At 33.4% G+C, this 23,325-nt stretch overlaps 1 protein-coding gene across 1 annotated transcript in view; it reads left to right on the plus strand.

Moving 5' to 3' along the window:
• The window catches only part of UGGT2 (UDP-glucose glycoprotein glucosyltransferase 2), a 133,221-nt gene that overhangs the window by 99,957 nt on the left and 9,939 nt on the right, over window positions 1–23,325 (plus strand). The window contains exons 28-36 of the mRNA XM_081127976.1: window positions 1,341–1,499; window positions 1,863–1,948; window positions 5,544–5,628; window positions 11,097–11,179; window positions 13,779–13,877; window positions 14,876–14,960; window positions 18,790–18,972; window positions 20,349–20,509; window positions 20,905–21,019. Of these exons, the coding sequence (XP_080984102.1) occupies window positions 1,341–1,499; window positions 1,863–1,948; window positions 5,544–5,628; window positions 11,097–11,179; window positions 13,779–13,877; window positions 14,876–14,960; window positions 18,790–18,972; window positions 20,349–20,509; window positions 20,905–21,019 (1,056 nt within the window). The remainder of the gene's footprint in view (window positions 1–1,340; window positions 1,500–1,862; window positions 1,949–5,543; window positions 5,629–11,096; window positions 11,180–13,778; window positions 13,878–14,875; window positions 14,961–18,789; window positions 18,973–20,348; window positions 20,510–20,904; window positions 21,020–23,325) is intronic.

Consider the following 23,325-nt stretch of genomic DNA (forward strand, 5'->3'; position numbering starts at 1 on the left):
CTCGCTCAGGTCAACAGTTAATATTTAGAACAGATAAAGAAAAATATAAAGGAGATGTAAACATCAAAAAAGATTACTAGCTTTCAAATTCTTGATAATAGGAACTAATTTAACTTAAAACTAAGTTAACTTAAATCACCTTTATGAAATTACTAGAAAACTTAAGATATTCACTAAGAAACCTATTTGAAAAACAAATAGGCTCTTTTTGGTGTTATGGTTTGAATAAGTCAAAAGAATTGATGTCTGTTATACTCGTATATAGGAACAAGAGAAATTGTCACACATATTATAAAATGAAGATACTATTAGTCACCGATTGATTGAATATATTTGGACTTTGCCCTAATGTCTAATTCATAATGAAAAATAGTTAAGCTTTTTACTTCATAATCACTTAGGGGTATTGTTTCCTTGGCAGTGAAGTGAAAGAATTGAGCTAGATCTTTACAATATTCTCTTATTCTGGGACTGTCCCATGAAAAGCTTCCCATCCAGACTAAATGCTATAAGAACTGTGGACACAGGTTAATGAGGTATATGAAGTTCATCACTTAGAATAGTAATGATTCAACCACTAATTCACGTCTGGATATGATTTTCATTTGAAGTAGAGAAAAAGCTTTTAGTCCTGCAATATTTATTGTAGCATTTGCAATAGAAGAAAATCTGGAAACAATTGGAATGACCAGCACCTAGAGGATGTTTATAGAGAAAGTGACATGTTCCTAGAAAACTATATTTAATGAAAAAACAGGTTATACTTCCTTAAGAAAAAGTTTATAGAGGAGAAAAAAAAAGAAATCAATGCATTGATGTGTTTATGAAAGTTTTGTCTGTAGGCCATTTCTGTTTTTTTCTCTTTTCCACTTCTATTTGCTAAATTTTATTTAATGAGAATATGTTATTTTGAATACAAAACAATTAAACATTTACTATTTTTAAATTACAAGAAAGGCAATAAATGGTGATAAATCGGCTTTCTTGCCAGGCCTCAAGAGGGAGCTCTAAGGCAGCAGCAATGAAGCAGATTCTTTGAGGAATTTTCCATCTAAATTTGTCTTGAAGAGATCTTTAAATACTACAACTCTATGACATGTTTTCTGCTTGTGATATTGGTGCATATATCATGAGGCTGGAGTAGCTGATGTCATGGGAATTGAAAAAAATCTATCATGAGCTTTGATATTCAAGAAATTGGTTCAGCTGTTAAGTTCACTCATGTAAAAGAAAGACTTGAAGTTGCCTACACAAATTCATTGGCTAATGTTAAAATAACCTCATTTAGTTATTATAATATTTGTATTATGGGAATTACTAATGACATATTTCCTCCACAGATTGAGAGAACCGTTATAGCAGAATATGAACTAGAATATCTTCTGCTTGAAGGACACTGCTTTGATACGACGACGGAGCAATCTCCTCGAGGTCTGCAGTTCACACTTGGCACAAAAAATCAACCTGTTGCAGTTGATACAATAGTGATGGCCAATCTTGTAAGTATTATAATGACTTAATTGATGGTATTACAGGGAAGTGTTTTGGTAAAATCATTAAAATTAGATGTTTTAGTAAAATCCTCTAAGTATTTCTAATAAGATAAAATAATTTTTATCTCGCTAAAAACAAAATTGAAACCTTGAATGAGATATTAAATAAAACAAAAATGAAGGGACTTGTATTTTCAGAATGTCCTTTTACAGGTCATTGCAAAGTCTACTTCCTTGGAATTCATTTGTAGAATTCATTCATCCCACAGTTAGTACACACTTTCTTGGATGATTCATGTATAATCTTTCTTAGACAATTGGATGTGTGTTTACTCATATAACTATTATCATATTTTTCTCACTTAAAAGGGATATTTTCAATTAAAAGCAAACCCAGGTGCTTGGATACTAAAATTACGCCAAGGAAAATCTGAAGATATTTATCAAATAATTGGGTGAGTTATACAAATCACTTTTAAATTTTTATGTGTAAATAAGTTTTTAGTGTGATATAACCAAGATCATCAAAACAACTAAAATATTCACAACTACTATCACTATAAAACAAACAAAACACTGACATTTGTTCCAAAATTTTTGTTTCTTTTTATTTTAAAAATATAAAAAGTATGCCTAATATGTGCTTTATCTTATATAACAAAGCCGTTATCCATGGATTATGTTCAGTTTTTCATTTTTATAAATAAGAATTGGTTACTTTCATAGTAACTTACCTGCTCATCAATGAGCATAGTATAAAGCAGGGATTATCAAACTTTCTCTAGAGAAGCCAATAGAAAATACATAATGTTTTAGGGGACATGTGATCTTTGTCTGTATTCTTTTTTCTTAACCATTTTAAAATGTAAAAACCATTTTTAGTTCAGAGGCCATACAAAAATAGGTCATCAACCTGATTTCACTTGCCATCCAGTTTGCTGACCCCTTATAAAACCTTTTTACATCCCTTAATAAATGTCTGCTCTTTTCATTTATTTAAATAAATACAGGGTTGGGCAAAAGAAGATTTACAATTGTGAGTACTGGAAATACAGAGTTAATAAAGCTATTGTAATGATCATGGCCTGTGTGTCTTTTCCATATGAGCAACTGTAAATCTACTTTTGCTCTACCCTGTATTTATTGAGTACTATTATTATAGCAAGAACTGTGCTCACGAAAGATAATATGGGGATAAAGATTATTGAACCTTTTTTCACTGCTTTTCCTCTTTTCCTTATACTGTGCCTAGCACATAGTGTCATTCAACAAATATGCTTAATAATTTATGCACACAAAGCCTAGAATGGTTAATTCTGTAATAGGGAGGAGGGTTGGAGTAAGTCAGTGTTGACATTAGGAATGAGATAGTACCTCAAGATTATTTTGAAGAATTATAGTAAGTTACTACTAGTCATACTATAGACAAAAACATTCCAGGAACAGGAAGGAGGTGCAAATCTCATTTAAAATTCTTAGGGCCACATGTGTTTTAAAATTAGAATTTTTCAGATTTTAGAAAGTTAATATAGTACACATCATATATTATGACACATTGGGCAGGATCTAAGATAGCACTTCATTAAACATTTCTGTTGTAAAATGTGTGAATATTTACATTAAAAGGATATTTAATGACTATAAAAGAAAATAAAAACAATCCACAGACTGGGAGAAAATCTTTGCAAAGCATACATCCAACAATTTATATGTAGAATATATAAAGACTCATCAAAACTCAACAGTAAGAAAACACCTGATAAATATACAGAAGACTTGAATGGACACTTCACCAAAGGAGACCTGGATGGCAAATAAGCACATAAAATTTGCTCAACATCATTAGTTATTAGGAAAATGCACATTAAACCCACAGTGAGATACTGCCACTCACCTGTTAGAATGGCTAACATTTCAAAGACTGACGCTACCAAGTGTTGGTGAAGATAGGAAGCAACAGAAACTGTCACACACTATGGGTGGGAATGTAGAAATAGTACAACCACTTTAGAACAATTTGGCAGGACCTTAAGAGTTTAAATACACACTTAAACCATATGATCCAGGCATTTCACTCATAGGAATAAAAGAAAATATTTTACTCAAAAATAAAAGAAAATACATGTTTATGCAAAGATTTGTACGTTAACGTTCATACCAGCTTTATTTGTGATTGCCAGACACTGGAAACAATCCAAATGTTAACAAGTGAAGAAACAGTCAAAATGTAGTACAGTCATACAATGGATAAGAAATGAGAGGCAGTATGATTTACTTTACCTCTACAAAATTTAAATAATGTTTATATTTAGAATTCCACAAAAAGTGAATTTAAAAAAATAAATAATGCTTCCTGACATGTAATGAATCCTTTTCATTTTAAAGTAAATGGCTTTTATTGAGATAAAATGTTCTCAGATCCTATTGAGAATATAAATTATTTGAATGCTCCCTCTTTTCCTTCTTTAATTCCTTATCAATAAAGTCCATGTTCTCTGTCTGCTTAGCTTTTTCCCTTCATTTAAGCTGCTTACTCTGTTCCCATACCCAGTGATTTTTAGTTGCCTAGAGTTCCTTACAAAGGTCTAACAGTGCAGTAGTGAAGAGCCAAACTTCCTGGGCTGTTTAGATCTAGGATAATTGTGCCTTCCTCAGATGATGGTTGTAAACTATAAAGTGCTTGAAATAGTGCTTGAAATGGAGTAAGAATCTTCATCACTACTATCTGTGCCACTTGGTGGCAAGGAGGTTGGTTGCTTTAGATCTTATTCAGGGTTAGTTACAGTATTGTACTTCCTAGCTCTACCCTGTTCTCAGGGGATGGTGGACTCAGTGGCTGAAGTTGCTGATCCCTTGAGTAAAGTTTGGGACTAGAAGCTCTTGAAAGTTTTTCAGAAATTTGATATTTCCACTACGTAAGTCGGTCATTGCTGAGCAGAGCTGTGCCTTCTACATTGGTTAGCCACCTCAGCAGTGAATTGGGAGTAAGACTGAGTCAAAGGCATGTGTTAGTCAACATAGTGCTAGAATCCCCAGGGTTTCATTTTAGAAAAAATGTTGAAGTGTATAAATCTGACTGAACTTAATTATCTACTAATTTGACATCTGATTGCGTTTCCTCTTTGACAAAATTCAATTTTTTTGGTAAATGTTTCATACAGTAGCATTTTTCAGTACATAGTGAGTATAGTATTCAAAACATAATTATTGAGGAAAGCTGTCATATTTGCTTTTTTCAGTTTTAAAAATTAGACAATAATACATCATGTGTAATATAAAATAGAAACATTCAAGTGATATAGATGGACATCATAGACATTTCAGTCTTATGAGTTTAACAGTACACTTCAAATTTTAGTATTTGAAAATGGCTGGTAGATATTGAAAAGTTATTGGGCAACTTTTGATTATAAAATATATAAACAATTTAAAGTCTAGAAAATATTTTTTAATTATCATTGAAAATATCACAGAGATATGAAAGATTTGACTTTGTGATAATCTTGGTGTACAACAAAAGATACGGAATAATTTGAGCTTTCTGAGTGATTAGGCAAGATCAAATTTAGAGAGTTACTTTTGTATAATGTTAATTTATACCAAGTTAAAATTGATTGGACAGCTTTGAAAATTGTAGTGCATATAGCACATCTTAATTGACTATAGAAATATAAAATATGGCCTGGCCTGCACATGGCTCAGTGGTTGAGCATTGACCTATGATCTGGGAGATCACACTTCAATTCCTGGTCGGGGCACATGCCTGGGTTTCGGGCTCAATCCCCAGTGGAGGGTGTGCAGATGGCAGCCAATCAATGACTCTCTCATCATTGATGTTTCTATCTCTCTCTCTCTGTCCCTCTCCCTTCCTCTCTCTGAAATCAGTAAAGATATATTTAAAAAAAAAAAATATATATATATATATATATATATAATATGATATACACACAAGTGATAGTATACTTATATTTATTGCAAAATGCATTTATTTTATGTTTTATGTCTTTTTGTGAACTGATTATAGATATTTACATGTTTTTCTCCTTTTAGGCATGAAGGAACTGACTCTCAAGTGGACCTAGGAGATGTCATTGTCGTGTTAAACAGCTTCAAAAGCAAAATACTGGCAATACAAGTATGTGAGGCAGAAGCTATTTATAGTCTTTGTTCTTAATATTAAAATTTATCTCTTGTTTTTAATTAATTGATTTTTATTTTACAACTAATTTCACAATTTTACTACCTAAAATGTCATATAGAACTCTGGCAATGGAAGGAAGAAGAGGATTAAATTCATGAGGGAAAGCAGAGAACTTAAAGATAGAAGGAAAATGATTTTTTTTTAAGTTATGATATGATATGTTTACTGTACCTACTGTATCTGCAAACCAGGTATTGTTACAAATTAGGCTCTAGAAATAATATCAGGAGCACAGGTTGAAAAACTAGCCCTGAAAAAAAGTGTTTCTTTCAAAAAGAGAGAGAGAGAAAATGAGTTTTTAATGATAACAGGTTTGGTTTTTTGAACCAACCCACCTAATTATTACTAGTAAAAATGTTGGGTAAAATACTTTTTATAAAAATCTTAAAAGCAATGAGGAGCTGACAATAATGAAATAATAAGGAAAATAAGGAAATACAAAACCAAAATTAAAGGGAAAATAGCCTTAGTGAAGTAAGCAAGCATAGAAGCTTCTCTTGTCCTGAGAAAGCTACTATTACCTTGAGAACATTTGTCCTTCCTGGTACACTTGCACTGTCATTTTGGTTTAATTTGAGGATGAGAGAGACAGAAATTAAAACTCTGGACCCACATAAAGCGGGTTATCTATTAGAAGACTCTCTCTACAATAAGCTGGCTATAGCTTCAGGGTAAGGATGAACCATAGTAAATTATCCCACACAGTCTTTTAGCCCAAATTAGTATCATCTAGGTAGTCTAGGGAACCCTGAGCCTTGAATTTGCACTAAAATAGGTCAAGATTGATAAGACTGTACAGGTATCTAGCAGAAACATCCATATAATTCTGGAATAAGATTACTATATCCAAATATACAAGAAAAAATGACAGAAACAACAGATAACAGATACAGAAGCACTCCATATATTAGAATTATTGACATAGATTCTGAAATAACTATGCTTATAATGTTTAAATTAGTAAAAGACAAGCTCGAAAACAATTGCATGGAACAGGAAACTATAAAAAGACCATGTCTGATGTTTTTTTAGTAGAACTTCTAAAACAACAATGCGATAACCAAAATTAAGAATTCAGTAGGTGACTTTAACATACCTGAAGAGAGAATTAAGTATCCCAGATACAACAGGGATATTAAAAAAAGAAGAAAATACAGCCCAGTGCATAAAAGGCAGAGAAGTGAGTGAGAAATCTGATATATACAGGATTGCATTTACACTTGGCTATTCACTACCTGTGTGACCTTGGACAGACTAGACTGCTCAACTGTTTTCTGTCTCATTTTTCTCATTGATAACATAGGGTTAATAATAGAACTTACCTTATGTGTCTATTATAAGGATAAGATAGTTTAGCTTTGTAAAGCACTTTATGAGTGCTGAATAAATAAAATCAATTTAAATGAAGTTCCAGAAGAGTATGAAAGAAAGAATGAGGTACAGGTAATATTTGAAGCAATAATAATGGCTGAGAATTTTTATGAATTGAGGAAACCAATTTGCATATTCAAGAAGTCTCATGATTCCCAAGGAAGATATTGAAACGGAAATCCACACCTAGACTCCTGTTGATAAAACTGCAAAAAAACAAAGACAAAAATCTTGAGAGTAATCAGAAGAAAAAATAAAAATTACCTTAGATAACTGTAGTCTGACAATTGATTTCTTGGCAGTAACAATGAAAGCCAGAAGATACTGGAATGATATTTAAAAGCAATGAATGGAAAAAGGAATGCCAACCTAAAATAATTTGCCCTGAAAGGATATCTTTCAAGAAGAAACATAAGGTATTTTCAGGAAAATTAAAAACTGAGTTTGCCATCAGCACAAACTAAAATAAATTCTTAAAAGATGTACTTTAGACAGGAAAAAAATATCTCAGATGGAAGGTCTGAGTTTGAAAAAACAATGGAGAAAAGAAAATGATAAATATGTTGATGTGTCTATGAGCAGTAAATATCCAAAACAATAGTAAATGTCTTATGAGGTATTTAAAAACATATAGAACTAAAAATCATAATAACATTTAAACCTTAAGAAATAAGATTATTTGCAATAACATATAAAGTTCTTAGATGATAGATGATAGATAGATAGATAGATAGATAGATAGATAGATGATAGATAGATAGATAGATAGATAGATAGATAGATAGATAGATAGATAGACAGACAGATAGATATTGACCAGGATAAGGGTAATGATTACTTAGCGATTTTAGGACAAATACTTTTTTTTTAATTTTTAAGATAACCACTAAAAGAAAAGAAATAAGGTATGATGGCATAGTAAAGAGGAAAAATAGAGTGAAACAAATTAATCAATATAAATGGACTAAGAAAGAAGAAATAAAGCAAACATATGGGATATAGAGAAAGCATAAAATAATCTGAATTTAATACAATTATATTAAATGTAAAGGGGCTAAATTTTCCAATTAAAAGACAAAGATTGTCATACTGGGTTTTTAAAAATCCCAACTATATGTTGTTTGTAGAAAGCACATCTAATACATAAGAATACAGCTTCAGGGTGATGATGAAAATAAAATACAAGTGTGGCAAAAGGATAAACAAAGCTTGTATAGCTATACTAGTATGAGAGATATTAGACATTAAGACAAATAACATTACTAAACGTTAAAAAGGTCATTTTATATATATATAAAGCAGAAGTAGAATTACAAGAGAAATTGACAATTCTCTGTCATATTTGGGATATTTTAAAACACATCACTTAGTACTTGATACAACAAGCAGACCAAAAAATGAAGAGCTACAGAAGATTTGAACAGTGTGATTATAAATTTTTACCTTATAGACATATATAGAACACAACACCTAGTAACACCAAATGAACAGTCTTTCAAACACAGAAAACATTTTTAAAAATTAGCTTAACAAAAATTAGCTTTACATTTAGTTGAAAACAAGTTTTAACAAATTTCAAAAGAATGAAATCATACAGAATGTGTCTTCCGTCTGTAGTGCAGTAGAGTAGAAATCAGTATCCAATGATAACTAAGAAATATCCATATGGTTGGAATCTGTAAGATCCAACAACAGTAGGCTACCAAAGCTCTCACCTTCGATAGTACCTAGATTTTAAACTATCACCAAATTTTACTTTGCACCCCTATATAATAATCTATTTCTAATCACTTCTGCTGTTTATCTTACGACCAGTTATACATGTTGCTCACACTCATCTTTGATACTCTTTCTTCTCTGATCTTGACTTCCTTTCTCAGTAATAGCTTATAGTGTCCCTTTGAATACATTTCCTTCTGGCCATTCCAGATGAAAACCCCACAAACCCAGACCAGCTGCTTAAGATAATAACTTAGCTCAAGTGCTTTAGGACTAGAATTTCAGCTAGTTTTATCCTAGCCCTGCAAACCGGGAAATTCCATTTGGTGTTGGTGTAGAAAATACAATTCCATCCTTGACCATTGAAAAATTGTTTTTCTTTTTCTTGAGTTGAATTTTTGCACTCTGTGTATTGGTTGTAATTTGACCTGTTGGCCCATAGTAGAGAGAAGGTCTAAGTCTTTCACCATAACCATCAAATCTTTGAGGGTCACCCATTCTACAGTCTAGCCACCTAGGTTTTTCATTTGTTTTTTAGTAGCACAGTTTTATCCCTTTATCATCCATATCTCAGTATTACACAAAAAGACAGAAAAAAGGGAAAGAAAAAAGGTAAGCAGCATCGAGGATTAGCCCATGAACTTCAGTAGCCCACTAATAAGAATTCCAGAAAGAAGAAAAAGAAAAAATGGAGGAGGGAAGTATCCCACAGATAAAGAGATAAAAATGTCTGTCAAAATGGTCCACAAACTAGGATGAATGAAAAATGGCCCAAATAAGATCACAGTAACTACCAAGGAGAAAAGTCAGGTTACTGCAATTGAATAACACTAGTACTAGCATCAGACATTGCATTTTCAAAATGGAGGTTATAAGACAGCAAAACAAAGCCTTTAATGTTGTGAGGAAAATTATTTTGAACCTAGAATAATTCTTTAGCTAAATTCTTAATCAAATATGAAGACAAAGTAAATTTCTTTCTTTAAGTGTGAAGATTTAGGAACATTATTTTTCACATTCCTTCTTGAAGTTATTTGTAAGCACAGTGAAGATGAAGAACAAGAAAGAGGAAGAGCCCTGCCAGTGTTGCTCAGTGGTTGAGCATCTACCCATGAACCAAGAGGCCACAGTTCCATTCCTGCCCAGGGCACATGCCCAGGTTGCATGCTCGATCCCTAGTAGGGGGCATATAGGAGGCAGCCAATCAGTGATGTTTCTCTCACATCGATGTTTCTATCTCTCTCTCCCTCTGCCTTTCCCTCTCTAAAAATCAATAAAAACATTTTTCAAAAGAGGAAGATAAATATTTCAGGAAATAGTCGCATTCATCTGAAATTTAAAGCGAAGAAGGCCTAGAAATAAACAGGCAGTTAATTATTGAGCTCCAGGAAAAATGTCTTCAAGAAGACAGGAATTCTAGACAACTAACACGAATAATAAACTGGAAAATATTGGGTATGTAGTAAAGAACAAATATATCTCACTACTAGAAAAAATAAATACAATAAAATTCCCCCAAAAATATTTCTCTATTGGTGGAATGTAAAAAAGCACAACCCATTTGAACTAGGAAGTCTACAAGTGGCACAGTGGTCATGTTATTGTAACTATAGAGGAAATATAATTGTAGTAGCCTTTCAGACTTTTCAGTGAATAATATTTACACTGTTACAATAAGCACTATTGACTGATTTTCAAAATGAACAAATAGCAAAGTGCAAAAGATATATTTACCAGACTAAATGAAAATATTATCTGTATTTACAATGATAAAATTATCATTGTTTAGCTAGTATAAGTTAGGAGGTGGAGGGAAAGGGTAGAGATTATAAATGGTATGAAAGAGGAACTGTTGAAGTTGTTGGAATAGAAAATAGAGATTTAAATATTATTTAAAGTTAAAGAAATACTTGGTAGAAAAACTAATGATAAAGGTATTACTACCAAGACTTTCAGACAAAAAGCGGAAGGGTGATATAAATGAGCTGCTCATCTGTCGTCATGAAGAATGAAGAAAGTCTAAACCATGTGAATACAGATATACTAGTAGCTATGTTTAAAGTTGATAAATCGGTAAGTACAAATATACATAAACTATTTAGCAGTATGGAGCTAATAGAAGAACTAAAAACAAGGTGTTGAACTGATCATTGAAACCAGATTGCGTCTATAATGTACTGAGATACTCTCTGGCTTCATTTACTGCAACTGTCTTAGATTTAGGGTCACTCTGCCCAATAAGTTATGCTAACTATGCAACATAATATTTAAAGCTGCAAAATTCTAAAATTTCTCTTTACTATTCTGTCTAGGTGCAAAAAAAGCCAGACAAAATTAAGGAAGATATCCTTACTGATAAAAAAGAAAAAAAAGGAATGTGGGATTCCATTAAAAGGTAATTACAAATGAATATTTTAACACATAACTATAGATGCATCAGGAATCTAGTATGTGGAAACCCTGCAGATGGTAAACATTTAAAGTAAAGCATAGCTCCTCTCCTCTAAGAGGGAAAAGATAGATACATAAATTTTAATAATATAAGATAGGAAACTGGAGCTGTAAGACAGCTGGAAATAAAGTGCTGTACAAACCAAGGAAGAAAAGGGCTATATCCAGTTAGGAGGAAACTCAGAAAAGACACCTTGGAGAAGTGTGTGGCTAAGATCTGTTCTGAAGGATTAACAGGTTTTCAAAAGTTGGAGGTGGAGTGAAGGTACCTGGTTGCATGAAGATTGGGAATGCTAATCAAGGAACAGAAAGTAGCCTGGGTTAGTTGGTGCAGTGAATATAATAGGGAATCTATAAATTAGATTGGGACCTATATTATTAGTTAATCAAAAAAGTAATATGTTGACTTACATATCTATAGAGTCCAGGAGTGGAGCTGGCTTTAGGCAGTCAGGTGATGTGGTCTGGAAGCTCTTCATCTCTTAGTTCTGTTATCAGTGCCTATTTCATTTTCAGATAAACTTTTACTCCCTGGCCAGTGTGGTTCAGTGGTTAGAGTGTTGACCCATGGACTGAAGGGTTACAGGTTCAATTCCCGGTCAAGGGCATGTATCTGGGTTGCGAGTTCACTCCCCATCCCGGTCAGGGCGCATGTCTCTCTCTCCCTCCTCATTTCTTCATCCTTCCCACTCTCTCTGAAAAAGCAATGGAAAAAATATCCTCAGGTGAGGATTAACACAAACAAAAAAATTTTTTTTTACAAGGAAAAGATTGCCATCTCCAGTGGAAACAGAGGGCCTCTTCCAAATAGTACCAGTAAAATTTCCAAGGTTGACTCATTCATCCAACTATAGCCATGTGTCCCAAACTGAACTGATCACTGTGACTTACCACACTTGGGTCATATGTCTCTTTAGAGCTGGTGAGAAGGCCTGTCCCACCTAAACCTCATAGAATGAAATTGGAGGAGGAGTGCCTTCCCCTCAAAATACCAAGTTATTGTTATTGAAGGATAAAGGGTGTTAGGCAGACAAAAACAAAATCTGCTGTAGATCAACATTGTGGCGAACTTTGAAAGTCCATTTTAGAGATTTGTACTTAATCTGATTATTTCGTTCAAGACTTAGAAATAGAAACTTTAGGCCAAATAGATTCAGCAACCTAAGCAAACTTTGTTATACTGATCAAAGCACTCGCATTATTTTGGATTTTGCCCAGTTGAGGCCTCTTTTTCTATAGATTCCTTGTTTAATGAGAAGAATCATGTTATTGTGCCAGTATTGCATTGAAGTAGTTACTGATAGAGAAAGGCTCAAACGCACTCATTTTGAGATGATTTGAAGAGTAGGTATGTTTGACAGGGGATAATGAAACAGAATCTGAGCATTTAAAGAGTATCTGTCCATGAGCTTCTATTAAAGCCAGAGGTAGAGCTAAGAATGAATAAAGGTAACCATTCAACTATAGCATAGCAACTTGCTATACAGAAATGATACCAAAAACAAAGTAGTGCTTTGTTACAGAGATGGCAACTCCTCCAAATATATAAGTATTTTGTGTATTATAATGCTTTCATTTTTTTTAATCTTAGTTTTATCCTAACTTAGAGTGATTTTTTTCCCCACTGAATCTTGTATTTTTCTTATTTGGGAGATTAATATAAGGAAAGATTTGAAAAATGCTTCCATTGTAACAATTCCAATTTGGCAAAATATATTCCATGATGATTGTAAGTTGTTTAGTTTTCCAAATTTTAGTTAAGTATCTGTGCATGTAAAAATGATATTTTTAATTAAATAAAATTTTTAAATAAGAAAAAGAAGTTATACATTATGAATACCTTAAATAAAAGATTCAATAACTTTCATATATGAGATGGAGCATATAAAAGGCTGGCCTGGGTCCAGAAAGTGGTGAAAATGATAGCTGGGCCCAGAAGAATCCAGTGAGTGGATGTCACTCCCTAGCACTCTTGCTCCTCATGGAGGCACATGCAGAGTCCAGAGCTCTTCCTAGCCCATATGGAGTGGCCACTATAACTGGCCAGAGGAGCTCCCAATTGTAGGCACCTTTTATTCATAACGTTTTATCCTGGAGGAGCTGTGTCACTAGCACTCAAGAACCTACCTGTTACCACATCAGAAAACTCTTGCTGTGCTCTTCTTAGTTACACTCTTGTGCATCTGTTTCTTCCCTCACTCTTGGCCTACTTAAATGTCAATTCATTATATATGGCCATGGCATGCTGTAACTTACTCTCTGTTCTCAAAACAACATTTGTAACTCAAAAAAGATTCAAAGATATTACCTCATTAACCTAGAGACAATTGCATTCTGTTTTAATTTTTTTTAATCATAAAAGCTTTGTTACAGTGTCACATGTTTTAATATTAACAATTCATAATATTTAGAACTGGTTTCAGTGTAATAACTTCACTTTGAAAGGCAGTCCTATTTTTATTGCTTATAAAATCTAGTATTTGGGTATATAAAGTTTGCAGATATAAATTTAGAAATAGCAATCACTACTTTTTTATTCCAAGTTTCACAAGAAGTTTGCATAAAGAAAAAGACAAAAAGGAAACAGACGTTCTGAACATTTTCTCAGTTGCTTCTGGCCATTTATATGAACGCTTTTTAAGGTAGGTATATTTTTTATCTACTGTTTGTAAACATAATACATTTACTTGGTTCAAAAAGAATTTTTAAAGTTCAAAAGAATAAAAATATGTACAGTGAAAAATATCTTCCTCTTTTCTTGATACCTAGTTCCCTTTCCCACAGGAAACCAATATTATTTTCATATCCTGCCAAAGATATGTGTAGACAAGCAAATATATGTATTTTTTCCTTTTTTAGCCTCTTTTTACCAAAATAGTAACAGTGTATATATATTGTTCTGCACCTTGCTTTTTTTTCTAACCTAAAATTGTGAGGAAAGTATTTTTTTTTTTAATATCATGAAATTTCATGAGTTTGACTGATTTGGAATACTGATGTTATTTAAGACTATAAAATGGACATATTTTATAACAGCATATGCGATAAAAAATATACCTTGTAAATTTCCCTTTTCCAATAAAGAAATGCCTTGTTTTATATAAAAAGGAGGAAGGAGCAGTGAGAGGAGGAAAGCATATTTCCAAACTACAAAGGACTGTTGTTTTTAACTGTTTATATAGAAGCATCACAGAGAATGCCTCAAAAATGTTCGAACATATGTTTATATTTTAAGATGGAACTTTAGATATATCTATATCTTCTCCAGTCAGAGGTCTAGAGTACAAAACAAGTTCCCTGTCCAGTGAGTTTATCAATATAGACAGATCATTCAGCACTTCACGTGTTTCACATCTCTTGAAGTACAGTTTCTACTGGATGTGTATCGCTTTCGCACCATTGTAAAGTCAGAAATTCGTAAGTCAAACCATCATAGGTCAGGAACCCTCTGTAAATTTATAGTCTTATACATTACATACTTGATGAGCAAGCATAATATTTAAAGGTCCTTCAGTCTATTTCCTTCATAATACATAGTGCAAAACTTCTAATAATACCTTTAAATACTTAAAAGCCCTAGGAAAAGTAGGATAAATTCCTATTAATGTTAACTTAGTGGGTTTAATGTTCTTTTATACAGAATCATGATGCTTTCTGTTTTACGTAACACCAAAACACCAGTAAAATTCTGGTTCCTAAAAAATTATCTCTCACCAACATTTAAAGTAAGTACATCAATCTTTTTATTATAGAATGGTTAATGTTTGAATAGTAAATTCTTTATATCATTGTAAGTTCATATAACTTTTTACTTTTCAGAATGAGTCTTAAGATGTATATTCAAATTACTATTTTTAATCATTTTTGAAACTTTGGTATTCAGTGTATTTTTATCTAGCTTAAGAAAATTCTTATGCAATTTTTATTTAAGGAAGTGTTTGAAAGGACAGCAGGAGATGGCTTATTTTTAAGTAAACTCAAAATTAGAAAAATTAATGGTTTGTCATGATATGAATAATTAAATAATATTTGACAATGAAAAATATGTACAAATTTTTAATAAAAAGAATTAGATTCTTTTTACAAAAATAGGCAGAAACAGTAGTAACAAGAAAATATGAACACTGTGCCACAGAAAATAGTCTAAAAGCAGGAACAACAAGCTCTTTTATCTTTGTACAGTGCATTTATTGCTGTGGTAGTATGGACACTATATTTAGAAGTCTGCTGCATTTTATATTTAGAATTTTTCAGATGGCCAACATCTGTTACCCTTTACTCACCCCTATAATCCTGCTGCAAAGTATGCTCTGTTCTTTCTCTTCTCACTACAAATTAATTAGATTCCATGAACGTTAGGGTCTTATTTAGCAACAGTTCAAATGAGTCCTCTTTTTCTAGACCAAAACCAGTGGTAAAAGCAGAAAATAAAAATAGCTAACCATGCTTTTATTCCTTAATATTGCATATTAAGGCACATTGCTAACTACTTACATTATTCAGTTATGGTTCATAAAGTCTTGTTACCAGAAAACCAAGACTGAGAAATTACATAACTGGCCTATACAATCAGGAGACATCTAGGAGCACCCTTATGTCCAATAATTCACTACCCAGACTCACAAAACTCAGAAAAGCATTTATGCTCACAGTTTCAGTTTATTACAGCAAAAAGGTACAGATTAAAATCAGCAAAGCAAAGAGATGCATAGGACAAGGTCCATGGGAGACCAGACCCAGGGCTTCCAGTTGTTCTCTCCCAGTGGAGTCATGTGGACAGAACTTATTTCTCCCAGCAAAATTGTGTGACAGTACTTATTGCCTGGCAAGCATGGCTCAGAGGTTGAACGTCAACCCATGAACCAGGACATCACGGTTCGATTCCCGGTCAGGGCACATGCCCGGGTTGCGGGCTTGATCCCGCAGTAGGGGGTGTGCAGGAGGCAGCTGATCAGTGATTCTCTCTCATCTATCTCTCTCTTCCTCTCCCTTCCTCTCTCTGAAATCATTAAAAACATATGTTTAAAAAATATATATATGTGACAGTACATATGGAGTATTGCCTACTAGAAGCTCACTCAAACTGGTTTCCAAGGTTTTTATTGGGGTTGGTCACGTAGTCCCACCTGATGGTCACAGTGGCTGACCTTAGCCTCTAGCCCCTCTAGAGGTTGAGCTAATACCTTGTGGTCCAAGGTCCCCACCATAAATCACATCTTTGGATAGACTGGCACGGCCTAAGGTGCCCAGGTTAATAAAGGCATTCTTATTAGGCAGCACATTCCAAGGATAGAGGTTATATCCCAGGAGCCAGGGGCAAAGGGCCCAACATTTTTTTAAGCAAGATTTGTCTTTTATAGCACGGACCCAAGATCTAACAGCTAATTAGGAACATAGCTGAGATTTGAACTCAAGCATTCTGACCTCAAAGCTCAGGTGCTTATTAAGCCCTGTGTAGCAGCCCACCACCTCCAAGAGTGCTGCCTCCTGTGATCATTCTGCAGTAGGCAAAAAACTGCAAAAGAACCCATTAACATAATCAAGAAGTCATACTAGCTTTTTACTAAAATTTTAACATGTTATTCTACTAGGAAAATGGGTATTTAGCACTACGTAAACTGAAATGGTACTGTCCAAAGAGTATCTCTTAGTAGGAAATGCTATTCACCAGAAATACGGTGCTTCTTCTGGATAAAAGTCTTGTACTACATGGTCAAAAGTAATACCATATCTGAAGTAATATTTCCCTAGTTTGGTAATTTTGTTCCTTTCCCTCAAAATTTTTATCTTTTACAACTTTTCAGTGAATTATGTACAAATCATAAGTATGCAGAATGATGAATTTTTACAAACTTAAAACACCTTTGTCTTGTATCTCTGTATCCAGCAGCCAAATACAGAAACAGAAATTATGAATGCCATAGATCCTTTCCCTTCAATTAAAAAAAATACCCCCTCTTTTTCTTTAAATCTTTGCTGAATTGTATCTACTTAAGAAATAATTCTTTCCTGACCACACTATGTAAAATTACAGATCCTTTTGATCTATTATTTCCATTCTCTTTTTATTTTTATTTTTTTCATTATACTATCTTCTATAGATAAATTACTAACTTTGTTTATTTTCTATCTTTGCCTCTAAAATGAAAGTGTGTGAGGGCCATGATTTGTGTTTGTTTTGTTCACTACTGTATCCTTGTGGCCTAGAAAGTGCCTGGCATCAAATACATGCTCAGTGAATGTTTTTAAATATATATTTGCTGAATTAAAAAAGGTTTTAAAATTTTTTTTCTCACTTTTTAAAATTTTGAAGCCAAAGCAGTGATTCCCAGAAACTGGTTTAGCCATAATTTCAACATTTCTATTCACCGATGCTTACAGTAAGGAACATAATTTAAATCTATGTTGTTCTCTCTTTAAAAGCAGGGAGAAAATTAAACTAAGTATGTAATCAGAAACTAGCTACAGATGAGACCTGAGGAGAGAATGCAAATTCCATGTTTGCTAACCCATCTTGCCCTCTCCTTTATCACCCCCCCTCTGAGTTTTGGGGCTCTTAGCCACAATTAGCCAATGCTGCATTTCAGTAACTGCTCTGGTGTAAGAAGAATAAGATACTCTAAGCCTGTAAGACACTAAATCAAATACAAAGTTTTCAGACCACAATAACTTCCTTGTAGTTTTAATCATTATATTAGTCCTAAATCTCAAACATGAAACTCCTGTCCAGACTTTATCAACTTACCATTCGTTTTATGGGCCTGTACATCCTCTTCATACATGCTGGTTTGTACAGGGTGGGCAAGAGTAGGTATATATGTGTGAGTACACTAAACATAGTTTATTCTTGTATTATTATTTTTTATTATTTTTTTATTTTCCATACAAACAACTGTAAACCTACTTTTGCCCCACCCTGGCTGTAAACTGTTCAATGCATAAGTGATCCAAGATCCAGGGGCCTTTCCTTCTATAGTCAGGTGTTCTCGAGTTTAATGTTAGTTGTAAAAATATGGGAACATTTATCTTAGTTAATAAGCTTGCTAATTAATATAATATACCTATTTTTAATGTCATTTAATTATTTGGTTGTATATATACTTGTCTCTTTATATTTGCCAGCATTTCCATATTTCTCATTAATAGGTATAAGGTGTAGAAGTAGTATTTAGACATTTATCAGTTTGTTTTTAACAGTTCTATAGTAAACTCTGCCTTTTATTTATTTATTATTTTATTTTTTAATTTTTTGGGGTGACATTGGTTCGCAAAACCATACAGGTTTCAAGTGTACATCTCAATAAAACATCATCTACACACTGCATCATGTGCTCATCACACCAAGCAAAGTCTCTTTTTGTCCCCATTTCCCCCACTTTGCCCACGTCTACCTAGTCCCCACCCCTCTTTCCATCACCATTCTGTTATCTGTGTCTATGTGTTATATATATATTAAACTCTACTTTTTAAAATGATAATTTTTTCTCAAAGGCAAAAACTGCTGTTTCTTCCTTGAACATATTCTTTGATTTGTGTGTATGTGTATTTTTTTAGGAGGTAATTCCTTACATGGCTAAGGAATATGGATTCCAATATGAACTAGTCCAATATAAGTGGCCCCGCTGGCTTCACCAACAGACGGAAAAACAAAGGATTATTTGGGGTTACAAAATTCTCTTCCTTGATGTCCTTTTTCCTCTAGCAGTGGACAAAATCATTTTTGTTGATGCTGACCAGGTAATAAGATTAACTGTTGTTTTTAGTAGTACTTAAACTTTTTTCACACTTCTTCCTTAGTATAGGGACTTAATTTATGTTGCTGGTATTTATCACTATCTTTGTTGCCATTCTACATAAACAAGTAAGACATGATTGTGATACATCTTTTTAAAAAACTCAGATTTCCAGGGGAAAATTAAAGATATTGCAAGAAATACCATTTCTTAGTTAGGAAATGGCAGTTTTCTCTCTGAAGTAGTAGTTTTTTAATTTTGGTAATTAAAAATAAATGATTGTATTAGTCATAATAGAAGTTATATGAGTTCCTATGAATATGAGCTGATGGTTGTATAAAATGAGCTGTTCTTCCTGGGAAAGTTAGCAATTGCACACAACTCTCTCTCTTCTCACTCTTCCACCTTCAACAGCATTTAGCCATAAACCAAATTCTCATCATTCTATCATTTAACAGGAAAAAAGTGTCCCAAATTTGGCCCAAAAAAACATCATGGTTCTCAGCTTTCAGAATTTATATGTCCACGACTTTGCCCCTTTCCTCCTTGAACACCTTTGTAATCAATCATTCATGGCAAAAAAGTATTTGGAAAAATGCACAAATTTCTAAAAAGAACAGTAATATGTAAATATTAATGTTATATAAATTAAAATGCATAAGTTAGTACTTATATTTAGGACAAAAAGTATATTTTCAAATTCTATGTTAGATTTTACTTATATCATAAACTCTATTTTTTTTGTTATTTCCAAATTGATAAATGTGAATCATTATAATTAAAAACTAAGAAAATGGGCAAATGTGCGTGATGAACTAAACATTTCCAAACCTACTGTCTAACCAAATTTATTTCTCCTACCTGCCCACAACATATACAGTGATAGTTCTCCAGCAGGCTAGAGCCTATTAAAAAATGAAATATATCAACATTATTGTATTAAAGCCATTGAAGATAGGAGATTTTTCTTTATGATTCAAACTAATATTTGCCAATATACAATAATGGAGATTTATCATAAAAATGATATTGAATTGTTAATTCATACCTTGAGAAACTGAGAGCTGTGCATTTGTCTAATATTTAGTTCCTTCCCAGAATACATTTTGTTTAAAATATATTGATGACAGTGATGTAATAATTATTCTTATTAATGAGTAAGACCTCTGTCATGTTGACTAGGTATATAAATTTTAGGTTATTTTTAATTTGTGTGGACAAGAGAAAAAATAGAAACTTAGTAAATTCATATTAAATGCAAGAACTGTAAGAAAATCCGGTGCTCTATATTTCTACAATAAGGTAATGATTTGAGATTCACATAAAAGGTGCTTATATTATTTTATAGTCTTCACCAGAAAAACTATTTTAATTATTTAGATTGTGAGACATGACCTGAAAGAGCTTCGAGATTTCGATCTGGGTGGAGCTCCTTATGGGTATACTCCATTTTGTGATAGCCGCACTGACATGGATGGGTATCGTTTCTGGAAGAAAGGATATTGGGCATCACATCTTTTAAGAAGGAAATACCATATCAGGTAAGAAAACTTATACTGTTACTTTTTAGTAAATAACTTTTGAATCACCAATACTCAGTTCTCTTAGAAATTACACAATAATGGCAACCAATTACATAGTCTATTACATGCCAGGCACTCTTACAAGATTTTACATATATTAACTCATAAAACCTCTATGACAACCTTGAGATACTATTGTTATCCCCGTTTTATAGATGTGGAAACAGGCATACAGCACTTAAATAACTTGCCCAGGCTTACATAACTAAACCGAGTTAAACCCATGTAATATGGCTCAAGTAATATGCTTCTAACTACTACAGACAATTTAAATTTGGTTTGTCATATAAGTAGACAAACACTGGGGGAAAGTAAAAATCTATAAATAACATAGGAGTACTCGTTTTTTGCAGTGCCTTATATGTAGTGGATCTCAAGAGGTTCAGGAGAATTGCAGCAGGTGACAGGCTCCGGGGCCAGTACCAAGCTCTCAGTCAAGATCCAAACAGTCTTTCAAACCTAGATCAGGTAAGTAAAGTGTTCGTGGAATAATTGTCAGTATATAGAGATAGACTGCTCCAACTGCTGGCTTGTAAACTTCAAATTTTTATATTTTCAGCTTTTTCTCTTTATAGAATTCTCTATTGGATATCCAGACTTACATATAATTTTTTTAACTTCAAGCTCAACATTTTAAAAAATAAAAGTATTTTATCTTCACTTTTCCATCCTAAAACTACTTCTTCCCACTATATGCCCTATCTCACATACCCTATCTTTTTCTTACTTCCATCATCATTTAAACATGCCTCTCTGGTCTTTAAAACAAACTCACTTCCTCCTGTGCCCCATCTGCTACTGCCTTACATTTTCTTTTACCTAATAGAAAATTTTTTTCTTCACATCCCATTAATGAAAACTACAATGAGTAATCCTACACACCCATTAGAATGGTTAACATTAAAAAAACTGACCACACCAAGTGCTAACAAGGTATGCAGTGGCTAGAACTTGCATACATTGCTGATGAGAATGTAAAATGGTATGGCCATTTTGGAAAATAGTTTGGCGATTTCTTATAAATTTAAATTTACACCTGACATATGACCAGTCTTTCCACTTTGAGGTAATTACCCAAGAGAAATGAAAACACATTGTCTACACACACTTGTGTGTGAATAGACACATACATAATTGTTCGACAGCATTAAGGTCCCCCTTAAGATTCATGTTCATGAGGTTAAAATGAAAACAGCATGGTTTATGTGTGTCCATGTGTTTTGCAAGCCATGTTTAGTTGCAGGACTATAATTTTGCCAAGTGAGTACAACTAAGTGAAACCAGGGTAAGCCAATTGAGAGTATATTCAAGGGATTAACTGTAACGATTAACCATAGAAATTAAGTTATGTAAGGAAGGAAGCAAAGACATCAAGGGGTGATGGACAATGAAATAGGATCATTTGATTGGAAGTTCAAATGATGACCAAAAGATACTGATATCTGAGTACGAGATGGAGTGAGCTGAAAATCAAGAGGTGGTCAGAGAGTGGGATCATGAATTTGAAATTGCAGAGGACTTGGCTAGGACATGACCAGGGGAAAAAGTGGCTGAGATAAGATGACAGACCAGGTAATTTAAGGAATGGATTCCAAGGTAAAGCGTTTTGGAAGAAACCATGTAGCTTTTTATTATTATTATTATTGAATAGACTTTTCTTTTTTAGAGCAGTGTTAGGTTTACAGAAAAAAAATTGAGCACAGCTCTGGCCAGTGTTGCTCAGTGGTTAGAGCATCGGCCTGCACACTGAATGGTCTCGGGTTCAATTCCTGATCAAGGGCAAGTACCTGGGCTTCAGGTTCACTCCCTGCCCCTAGTCGGGGCACGTGCTGGTGGCAGCCAGTCGATGCGTCCCTCTCACATCTCTCTCTCTCTCTCTTTCTCTCTCTCTCTCCCCCCTTTTCCCCCCTCTCTCCCCTCCTCCCACACTCCTTCCCTCCCTCCCTCCCTTCCACTCTCTTTGAAAAGCAATGGAAAAAATCCTCAATTGAAGATTAGGAAAAGAAAAAAAAATTGAACTTAAAATACAAAGAATTTCCATATTTATGGGCTGTCTCTTCTATTCCATTGATCTGTTTAGTCTTTTGCCAATACCATACTTTCTTAATTACTATAGATTTTTATAGTAAGACTACAAGTTCAGTAGTATAAGTCCTCTGACTTTGTTGTTCTTTTTCATTATTGTGTTGGCTATTCTGGATTTTTTGCCTTTCCATATAAACTTTAGAATCGGGTAGGCCAATATCCACAAAATAATTTTCTGGGACTTTTATTGGGATTGCATTCAATCTATAGATCAAGTTGGGAACAATTGACATTTTATCAATTTTGAGTCTTCCTGTTCATGAACATGGGCTATCCATTTATTTAGATCTTCCCAGATTTCTTATATCAGAATTTTGTAGTTTTTTTTTCTCATGTAGAAGAACATATTTTGTTAGCTTTTTACCTAGGTTTATTTTTTTATCTTGTTTGTTTTTGGTGCTAATGTCATGGTGTTGTGTTTTTAATTTCAAATTCCAATTGTTCATTGCTGGTATATAGCAATTTTTTGTTTTAATACTTTTTTAATTGATTTTTTGAGAGGAAAGGAGAGGGAGAGAGAGAACATCAGTGTGAGAGCGAAACATTGATTGCCTGCCTCCTGCATGCCTCCTCTTGGGGATTAAGCCTGAAACCTGGGCCTGTGCCCTGATCAGGAATTGAACCAGCAACTTTTCAGTACTTGAGATGACACCCAACTGAGCCACACAAGCCAGGGCGCAATTGACTTC

The sequence above is a fragment of the Miniopterus schreibersii genome, assembly GCF_964146895.1.
Source record: "Miniopterus schreibersii genome assembly, chromosome: 2".
Lineage (NCBI taxonomy): Eukaryota > Metazoa > Chordata > Mammalia > Chiroptera > Miniopteridae > Miniopterus > Miniopterus schreibersii.